This window comes from Anoplophora glabripennis, unplaced genomic scaffold, assembly GCF_000390285.2.
Source record: "Anoplophora glabripennis isolate ALB-LARVAE unplaced genomic scaffold, Agla_2.0 scaffold188, whole genome shotgun sequence".
Classification (NCBI taxonomy): Eukaryota; Metazoa; Arthropoda; class Insecta; order Coleoptera; family Cerambycidae; genus Anoplophora; species Anoplophora glabripennis.
In genome coordinates, this window is record NW_019416300.1 from 818196 (window position 1) to 829770 (window position 11575).

Genomic DNA, 11575 nt, shown 5'->3' on the forward strand with positions numbered 1-11575 from the left:
AAAAAAAATCCACTACAACTGCAGGCTAATTATATTTGAAATCGCATTATATTCCAAACAGGCACACCTGCTAGAGCTGTCGACTGCGAGTCAGCCGATACATGTAGGGTGCGCGCTGTACTACTCCCCACCGCCGGAGATATACACTTCCCCTCTCGTGCTTAGTAATTGTCCAAAAGATGACATAAATTTATTTAATTTTAATAAGCAATAGCATAAAATCGATGTAAAATTTCCCTGGGAACACGATGGTGCAATTATTTTTTTGCTACTTGCCGTAGTTTGCGAGATATTTGCGAAAAAACTTAATTTTTTACGGTTTTTTGACCTTTTGACCCCTTTCCTGACCACCTAGGTCAAAAATTTTTTCGGATTCGGATTCCTGAGGGTCGAAAACATATTTGCGCCCAGGTTTGATCGACAGAGGAAAAAATGGAGGTTCAGCCTTCATTTCAATGGACTATGTTTCGGCAGGCGTTGCCTACATGATTTGATGACAGTGTTTTCTTAATTCACGGCATGCTAGATGCTGTTTTTAGACAAGGCGAAAACCTCGCATTTATGGGAGAAATTTTCCAACTCGATTTTTTTGCATATTCAGATTCGTGAGATGTTCCTTAACATGAATCAAGATGATGCCGGCTGGAAATCTGGTGCTCATTTGTTTAAACAAACTTTTTTTAAACAAATTCTAAAAATTGTTTTTTTTTTACTCCGGAAAAGATTTTTTGGTACATTATAAACAAAAAAGTTCCTATGCACTATGCTTCTAAAATTGATAGTTTTAAAGTTATAAACAATTTAATTTGCTAAAACTGTGAAAATGACGATTTTCAACGGCCGATTTCCGGGTTAAAAATTGTTGTTTTTGATATTGCCTGGTACCTAAATTAAAGTTTATACATCCCCCTACAAGATGCTGAAGAGTTTTTGCGACTCTCATTATTTTAAAGCCTTGTTTTTTAATTGTGAATAATGCGCTATGAGCCGCGCGCACGTCTTTAATACGTTATTACCAAAGATCCATTGCCAAAGACTTTAGTTAAACAATGTAAATGTACAAAAAACTGTAAGACTAAAGCTTGTTCTTGTAGGAATAACTATGTCACTTGTGTACATTTATGTGGTTGTAATGTAACTTAGAACAGTGTGAGAATTCTTATGATTGAATAAATGTGTGATAATAATAATAATATGGACTATTAAATTAATGTTCTTTAATAAAAATCAAATGTATTTGATTCTATTGCCCTTTTATTTTTTTCTGCACTCTATTCGTACAATTTTGAATTAATTAAATAAAATTATTATGAATTATGAAATTTAAATAATAAATTTTTACATTATTTTATGAGTAGTAATAGTACATAGAATGCTAAATTCAAAGAACATAAGCTGAAGCCGCTAGACGAAATAGCGAATCCGCGTATGAGAGAGGCGCGTGCGCGTCTCATAGCGCTTCATTAAATTAAAAAACAAGACTTTAGAATAATGCGAGTCCCAAAAACTCTTCAGCATCTTGTAGAGGGATGTTTAAACTTTAATTTAGGTACCTGGCAACATCAAAAATAACAATTTTTAATCCGGAAATCGGCCGTTGAAAATCGTCATTTTCGCATTTTTATCAACTTTAATTGTTTATAACTTTAAAACTATCAATTTTAGAGGCATAGTGCATGGGAACTTTTTTGTTTATAATGTGCCAAAAAACCGAAAACAATTCTTTCCAGAGTGAAAAATCCAATTTTTACAATTTGTTTAAAAAAAGTTTGTTTAAACAAATGGGCACCAGATTTCCGGCCGGCATCATCTTGATTCATGTTAAAGAACATCTCACGAATCTGAATATGCAAAAAAATCGAGTCAGAAAATTTCTCCCACGAATGTGAGGTTTTCGCCTTGTCTATTTGTACTTTGTCGAATGTGTTTATTCCGTTATTTGACATTTTCAGTCGTTGGTAAAATTACTGAATTTGTTTTTTATAAATAAAAGTGATGACCTACCTACATTTTAATTCTCATATTTTACTGTTCATAATAAAAAATAAAAGACAAAATCGGGATTAAGTATTTTGATAAAATAGTCCCCAAACTTAATTAACATACAGGGTGTTCCGATTAAAACTTCCCACCTGGAATAATTTTAATTGCAACACCCTGTATAACGTAGACACTTATAAATATTATTATTACGGAGATCTCAACTCAACTGTTAAAAGACACCATCACCATCAAAATATGTTACAGAAAACGACTATGACCAAAATTACCATACTAGCAGTGTCACAACACGCATTTTTTTTTGTAATCCGGATTAAAACTTATTTGAATAAATTCTGGCTTCATTTGTTTTTTTTTAAAACCGAACAAAATTAATTGGTCCTCTTTATACCACTCGTGATTATATTAGGTAAGTGCTAAACAAGTTTATTTTCGTATCGATCGGCTGTTTGTATTTTAATTATGATAATCAGCTAAAGTTGCTAAAACAGGATTCGAGAAAACAGTAATTGATAAAAATAAAAAACAAATGGGGTAATAACTGAAGAATCCGGCTAGGAATACCACAAAACAAAAATGTATAAACAAAAGTATCATCATAAAATCAAATATATAGGGTGTCCCAAAATGAACGCAAGATTTAAATTTTGACCGTTTGTGTTGCCAACGAAAAAAAGATAGCGTAGTGCTGACAGTTCAGGGTTATTTAAAATGAAATGCTACACAAAAGAAAAATGCGTTTTCATTTTTATTAAAAAAAAATTAATAATGAAGGTTTGAGAATGGTGCTCGCTATCGCGACATAATAATCCGGTTTTTTATGCCTAAATTACAAGATTTGAATGTAGATTATTTTATTTCAACAAATGTAAATTTTTCAGTTATTTTCAACAACAATAAGAGGCAATTGTTGAAATAAAAAAAAATTATTACTGACTGACAAGTTTGAAAGATAAATTCATTGCCTACTACAGACTTTTTTATTATTCTCTAAAATCTTGTGTCAGTTAATACGGTTCTTCTTGAAAACCATAAAATTTCTTAAAATTTAACAAGTGTAGAAAAATAAATTAAAATTAAATTCTGCTGTGAATTAATATTATTATTTTTCAATTCGGTCAATGTAAAAAAAATTCTGAACAATTTTAGGGGTGAGTCATCCCCAATGAACACCTTGTAGTGCTTTAATTAACTTTAAATAATAGTCAAAGAAGACTAGTAATAAACCTAAATCATGTACCAAATTTGGTTCTTCTACGGTAAAGTGTTGAAGAGATATTAATTTTTTCGACTTTCCCACTTTGGGGGCTAATAACTTCTCAGGGGTGCCCTGTGTCGGTTCTTATGCGGGACACACTGTATACTTTATGAATCAATAAAAAAATATATAATTTTTAATTAAATGCCTGTGTTTTCTATCAAAATTACTTGTTGCGTGGATTTTGAGACACCGTCTACAAATATGACTATTAACGAATTGAAAACACATTGTAATTACAAAATTTATGGAGAAGCGACTGTAATTAAACAGAATTAGTAACTACGGTGTTAGTCATTGTAAATTTGTTTAAATAATGATTTTCTACGTGCAATAAAAAAGTGATTAAGCGATGGACATGTGTAATTAAAAATTAAATAAGAAACATCCTGCATTTGTTCTTTAAACTAGCGAGACGACCATTTTTCACACTTCATTTAGTGTTCTTACAAGAAAACGAGTCGTTCGTATATGTATAAGTAATACGAAATATAACTCATATAAATTCTTATTATACTGTTCATGTACTTAATGTGGTAGTAAATTGAATTACGATTAATGATCAAGTCGAATAAAACCAGAGTCTTATAAAATTTTAGTATAAAACCTATTAAAAAGTTAGATATTTATTAGCTACCCTATATTCATATACAGGGTGATCCAATTTATGAGTGTACAGACCATCGACATAATAAGTTGAAGATAAATTACAAATAAACTGTAAAATATTCAAAATCTATCTCTCTAAGTGCAATTTCATTATTACCTACAGATTAAAAAAAACAGTCTCAAAGTCAAATTAAAAAGATTTTAAGAAACTTGGCACATTTTTTTACTTTATTACAAAAGTATTAAGTTAATTCAAACAAATTAAAAAAAAAAAATTTAAACTCTTGTCAAATGAAGTCAAACAATATTTTTCGATACCAGAAATCTAGAACATATTTGAGACTATAATTTCGAAACGTCATTTTTTCCAAAAGTTTTGTGTTTTTTATATAATTTTATTTTATTAATATTTATTAAATAACAATCTTAAGTAAAATGTGGAAAGATCTTTGCATAGTAGCTTTTTTACGAGTTGGTGTTTGTTAAAAGTGAACAACAAGAAAACAAAATTTATTTGATATTATTTTTTAAGAAAAACATTTTTTAAATTTATTTGAATAGTTCATTACCTTTGTAACAAGTAAAAATGTCAGAGCTAATAACAGTATGTGTTTTTTTGAAAAAAGAAATAATAATAATGCTTCTAAAAACCAGTAAATTCTAAAAGAATGCATATATTTTTGTTTTATTTATCGATTTCTTTTTATATAAAATCAAATAAAATGCCTAAAAATGACCTACCACTATTTTTGCAATTTTAAGGGGAGTCTTTCCTATAAAGTTTTTATTTAGGACGCTTCATTAAAATGGCACAGGGTGTTAAACTTCAAAAAATATTTTTAATGTTTTTAAATAATTTAAAAACTAGTAAGTAAAATAATTTGAAATTGGGCACATGTATTTATATAAACATTATCTAAAATCTGAGAGCTTTTCCTAAAATTTACATGATCCAGTGGCGGAGATACAGGGTATTGGTGGTATATTTTTCTAAATAAAATAGTACGCCACTGCTTTACGGCAACAATTTGATATTTTCCGATTAGCCTTTCATTTTTCTACGAATTACTACTTTATTATGTTTTTCAAAAAAAGCCTGATTTTCGAGTAAAGCTTAAAAAACGAACTGCGGCCAATTTCAAATTATTTTACTTACTAAATGTAGTTTTTAAATTATTTAAAAAAGTTTAACACCCTGTATCTTTTTAACGAAGCGTCCTAAATAAAAACTTTATAGGAAAGACTCCCTCCCTTTAAAATTCACCAAAGAATACGAGGTTTCACTTTTGATCACCATTTGTGAATCACCCATAATTTTATTCTATTAATATTTATTAATTAACAATTTTAAGTAAAATATGAAAAATCCATAGTAGCTTTTTTGTACGAGCTGGTATTTGTTGAAGATTATGTTAGAACAACAAAAAAAAAACAAGATTCGTTTGATAAGATTTTTTAAGAAAAACATTTTTTGAATTTATTTGAGTAGTTTACTACCTTTGTAACAAAAATGCGAGAGCTAATAATAGAATGTGTCTTTTGAAAAAAAAAATAATAGTATAATGCTTCTAAAAACCAGTAAACTCTGAAACAGTGCATATTTTTTTTGTTAGAGGCAAATTTTTCGATTTCTTTTTATCTAAAGTCAAATAACACCCCTCAAAATGACTTTCTAACATTTTGTTTTAATATACTTGTAAAATTTAACAATAAATTGTAGTTATACCTATTTGTGCATTTTAGTTACTTGTTATTTTAGCTACTCTTTTCAATAATGTACATTGAAAAAAGGATAACTTACATTTTTCCACGAAATATTTAATAATGAAAAAAAGTCACAGTCAGACATTCCAAGGGATGTAGAATAAAATAGAATTTATCTGATTTCGCTTAAAAAATCGCTAATACAAATTTTTGAGGTATGTTTAAAAAATGTATTTGAACTTTGTTATTTTAATATAAATTGGAACAAGTATTTTTTTTTATTGAAAAGTTTAAAAATAAATGGAAACTAGTGTGTATTATTTTTAATAATTACTTTCTTTCAACATCAATATTCAATCGAAGAAATTAATTTGAATTTTTAAATGAAGTTGTTTAAAATATTCGCTAAAAAATTTAAAAACTTGTCGCTAACAACAATCTATTTTAAGATATCCCGATCAGGTTTTTCTAGTTCTTGTAAAAGCATATGAAAAAAAAAAACTCACTGAAACTGCCGCTGTACGATCCTCCCTTAACGTCGTGGCCGGCCGCTGCAAAGAAAACACAAAAACAAACTTAATTTAACCCGGCAAAAAGAATTGAAGCAATCACAAACCACTTACACAGATTCGCGGCGACTATCAGCAACCACAACAAACTCAGTTTATGTTTCATGGCCAAACGCAATTGTATCTCCTTACCCTACCTGTTCTTCACTAATCGGAGATCTGGAAACCAACTATTTATATGTATTCTGCATAACGAGTTTGGAGGCAAGAAAAATATGAATTCCCATTAGACGAGCCGTGTAAGACCGCTGGTTTTTTCTGTCTACCTATCCCGACATCCGTAGGTCTTCTGTGGAGAAAAAATAGTTAACGGTAGTTGTTTTTTGTGCTCCCTGGGTCTCTGGCTGTGGGTGAGATTGATGGAGATGTACTGTAACTGTAACATGGATTACTCTGGCCAGAACTGATAGAAGATAAGTATAGAAAAAGGTGAACACGAAATTTGAAAAAATCGCTATGGTTGCGATGTACTGTTATAACGCTTGGTAGTACAGGGTGTCTCAATCTCGATAGTATGGGCCTACTGTGAGGATACAAAAAATTTAAATACAATTTGGGACACGTGGTGTTAAATGGGATGAGGTAAGCTCCATTTTCAACCGAAAGTATTACACCACCACACATAAAATAAAGTTGTCTGAAATGTACATGCGACATATTATTTCCGATGTACTTTCGCCCGCTGAACACGAATCCGGAGTCAGAATTGCTCCATCACCCTTCAATTATCAGCAAAACGCTGAAGAATCTTCTGAAAAATGAAAATTTTCCCTAATGATAGATCTTATAGATGGGTAACGTTCGTTATGAGCAATACAAAGTTTTCTAAAATTTTTGCCCGCTAAATACGGGTCCGTAATGAGGGTTTTTAATCAACCTTAATTCTTCAGGGAAATTCAAAAGAATCTTCACGAAAATTAAAACTATCAGCTTTGCTTGTGATACATATTTTCCATAGTATTTCTCCCGCTGAACTTTGATACGAAATCTTTTTTTACTCCACTTACCTTCCGTCTTCAGAAAAATTCGGAAGAATCTCCAGAAACATGAAGACGTCGTGATTATTAACTATATCTGAAACTCCATTTATAGTATGTAGTTTAAAGTATTTGTAGTATGATTTCGAAGTATTTTTGCATACTGAACATGGATCCGGAATCTGAATTTATCCATTTTTCTTCAGTCTTCAGTAAAGCCCAGAAGAGTTCACAAAAATGGTAAATATATGAATATGTACATGCTATATATATACTTTCCAAAGCATCATTACTTACGAATTCGATGTTAGAATTAGGTCCACAAAAACAAATGGATCATGTATGCCGCTACAGCAAATACCAACTAATACTGAAGAACTTCAATATCTTAAGATTCATTAGAGCTTTACTCGATACTAAAGTATGATGTATCTATTCAGATGCTAAATAAAAGATACTGAATCAAAATATTAAGGGAACTATGAATCATGCATAAGGAACAACTTTCACGCACGAAGTCTTCATTCTTCTTAAGATTCTCCTGGGTTTTGCTAAAACCTAAAGAAAGAAATACTCTAATTTGAAAGCCGTGTTCAGCGGGAGAAAAGGTACGAAAAACATGTATCACACGACAAGCTTCAACTAACAAGCTGAGAGTTTTAATTCACAATTTGGAGTATTTGCCTGAGCGTCACATTGAAATCAGACTTAATTTTATAGCTCAAATTGTAGTAAATGTAGAAACTGTTGATCAGAACCTTTTGTTAGTAATGATTGCCAAACAGGAGGAACGAACACTACTAGTCCATTGGAAATCCCCACATTGTAAATCCAGTCCAAAACCAAGGCCATTTTGGAGTAAACGTACGATGCGGCATCATAGGTAGGCATATAATAGGCCCATTCAGTAAAAATTTTTTATTGCATATTTCAAAAGTTTACCCTTTAATTAGTTAGTATGCCAAAAATCAATTTTTTGTTTCAACGAGAAATGTGTGAAATAAATTAATGAAAACAGAGCGCGGAAAAACGTTGAGCAACCATTGCCTGACGTCATAATAGAGCACTCCGCTCACGCTCGCTCTCTTCCCATTCTGTGTTAATACATACGATATGTGGATCGATTCGCAGTTTCGTTAATTATTGTTTTTATGTCTAAATGGGTCGAAACCGAGGATTGTACAAATATTGTATAGTTCCAGGCTGCAAAAGTACCTCAGGATCGACTCCGAATAAAATATTTATTTCATTACCGAAAAATGAAAAGTTTGTGTGATGTTATCCACGGTTTCCCCAGCCACGGTATGCAACTCAAAACCACCTTCGTTTTTCTTTGGATGCACGTCTAGGGGGTTGTAAAATATTATTATTTGAACATTTAGAGCACAATTCTCAACTTTATGCCGGAAATAAATTCTGCCCCATCTAAATGTTCGTGTTCACAAAAAATTCGAAATACGACGGCGACAGGGACCTATAAGCAGTTAAGAACCACTCTAGTTTTTCTTTGGTTTTCCATCTAGAGGGTTTTAAATATTATTATTTGAACATTTAGAGCAGAATTATAAAATTTATGCTGGAAAAAATTTCTGCCCCATCTAAACGTACCCGTTCACAAAAATTTCGAAATACGTCGGCGAGAGGGACCTATAAGCAACTCAGAACCACCCTCGTTTTTCTTTGGTTGCCCGTCTAAGAGGTTATAAATATTATTATTTAAACATTTAGAGCAGAATTTTCAAATTTATGTCGAAAAAATAAATTCTACCCCATCTAAACGTTCCCGTCCACAAAAATTTCGAAATACGTTGCGAGAGGCACCTATAAGTAATTTATTTAAATAATAATATAGACGGGCAATCAAAGAAAAACGAGGGTGGTTCTGAGTTGCTCGCACATACACGTCGTCGCATACATCCACAAGTACCGAGTCTAGTACGTTGGGTACATTTGTACACAAAATGGAAGGCAAAATTACGTCATTGAGAAAAATCCGAAAATGTATTTAGATATTCCAAGACATTCTATGTTTATAATAAATATGTTGTGTGAAAAATGCATTTCAACAAGACTTGATGTATATCTCTTATACACTCTCTATTTATACACTTAAAAATATAGGTAAAAGTATAGCAAATATCTACACATCTCTCCGACTGCTCGCGATTTGATCGCCGAGTGGCCGGTATCGTGACGTCATTAGCTGTTCTCTCGCAGTGTTGACCTTTTTAAGGGTCTTACAATTTCAGAATTAAATATATCACTTATTATTAATCCTATTGACCTAATTTTTTTAAGATATATTTAGGTGGTTAAATACTATCAGAAAATGAAAGAAAAAGTTTAAAATTATATATCACTGAATGGGCCTATTGGGCCTTATTTTTATGAACATACATTGAACAGCATGAGTTACCTAAATTTCCTACAAGGATAACTTCCTGCACTTCTGGAGAATGTACCTTTGCAGCTAAGGAGAAGCTTATGGTGTCAGCACGACGGGGCTCCACACCACAAGGCCAGGATTATGCAGCAATATTTAGATAACACTTTCCCAGAAAAATGGATTGGGCTTAATGGACCTATTCAGTGTCCCGGAAAGTCACCAGATCTAACACTCCTGGATTTTTTTATGGGACATTTTAAAATATAACGTTTACAAAACACCTTCGCAAGATATTAATCAATTGAAAGAAAAAATCACAATCGCTTGTAATTTTATTTTATTTTATTTTATTTTATTTAATACACTGTTCAACAGGTACTACCCAATTATAGAACAGGAATTTTACAGACAATAATAAAAGAAGTACATTAATTACAAACAAAATTAAAAGGAACAAACAAAGAAAATACAAATACATCATAAAAAAGAAGGAAATAAATAAAATTTATACACTAAATAATACACATAGTATGAAGATTAAATAATACACATAAATGAAGATTAAAATTACATGTTTGAAACTACCACACGTTAAAAATAAAGTTTTTTAAGTCAGTAAGGCTGCAGTTAAAGATATCTAGAGAATTTTATTACAGTTGTTACTGATTTCATAAAGTGGTGAATGTTTGAGTACATTAGTACGAGGAATTGGTAAATAAAATGTTTCGTTTTCTCTAGAGCTAAGTCTAGGTATAGAGAATGATAATTTGGTTGTAAATTCCTGGCAGTCAGCCAAATTACGTAAAATTTTAAAAAGAAAGACCTGCGAAAAGTATTTCCGTCTAGTTTCAAGACTAATAAAGGAATGTCTACTCAAAAGGTCCTCATGCGGATATCCGATATGTGGATAGTAGCCATCATATTTAAAAGTTAAAAATTTAAAAAATCGATTCCAGTTTATTAATGTGGACATCACTGTGCGGAGACCATACGGGGGAGGCATATTCAAGTTTCGATCTAACGTAACTAAAGGAGCTTTATGACATCTAAGCTTGAAAAATCATGACAGTTGCAAACTATAAATCCATACGCTTTATTAGCTTCGGAGACAACGGCATCAATATGATTATTAAATGAAATTTTTTCATCAAATACAACGCCCATTAACTAAATCGTTGATGAATATAATGAATAGTCAATGTCCAACTATGGAACCTTGAGGAACTCCTGATTTAGCGACATACTCAACCGATTTATACCCATTATAAACAATATACTGTTTTCTGTTGTCTAAATATGATTTAAATAAATTCAATTCAATAAGGCCCCTGATACGCCAAACATATCAAGCTTCTGGAGTAAAATTGAGTGATCAAGCCTATCAAACGCCTTGCTGAAGTCCGTATATATAATATCAGTTTGTAAGTTGTTGTCTATAGAATCGGCTATAAATTGCGTAACACGGATCAAATTTGTGACAGTAGAACGTCCTTTCATAAAACCATGCAGACAAGGTGTTATCATATAAGAGATGCTGTAATAATAATAGGCCTGAAGTAATATTTCATAAACTTTACAAAAATTACATATAATGGAGATAGGACGAAAATTAGTAATGTTAAATTTATCACCCTTTTTAAAAATTTGACACACTTTTGAACGCTTCCACAAATCAGGTAACCGACACTTGGTTAGGCATAAGTTGAATAATTTTTTTTTAATGATGTAATGAGTTAAACGGCGAAATGTTAATAAACCCAGCCCACAAAGAAGTCAGGCGAAGATTGGATATGTGTCTTGAAATAAGAGGAGGTCATATAAAGAATAGATTGTAATATCTATGTAATATGAAAGCGTTTGCTCATTTTTTAAGTTTAGTTATTGTTATCATCACTTTTTGTTTTAACTGTATTAAAGAATTATCGAGTTTAATCCTTTTATTTATTCTTAATGACATTTATGCACTTTAAACAACGAGCATGTAATTACTTTCCAACGACTACTTGATCCTTCCACCGCTAATATGATTTTTAGGTGGTATTTCTATTGAGACTCTTCAGAATTTGTAATG

The 11575-nt window shown here is 31.3% G+C and overlaps 1 protein-coding gene across 2 annotated transcripts in view; it reads right to left on the reverse strand.

The window, feature by feature from the left end:
* LOC108906020 (fibroin heavy chain-like) overlaps window positions 1-6307 on the reverse strand; it is a 19487-nt gene extending 13180 nt beyond the window's left edge. For both annotated transcript variants that reach the window (XM_018709154.1, XM_018709153.1), the window contains exons 1-2: window positions 6196-6307; window positions 6079-6123 (exon numbers count right to left, since the gene is read on the reverse strand). In XM_018709154.1, coding sequence (XP_018564670.1) covers window positions 6079-6123; window positions 6196-6247 — 97 coding nt within the window. In that variant the 5' untranslated portion in view covers window positions 6248-6307. The remainder of the gene's footprint in view (window positions 1-6078; window positions 6124-6195) is intronic.
* Between the last annotated feature and the right edge of the window lie 5268 nt (window positions 6308-11575).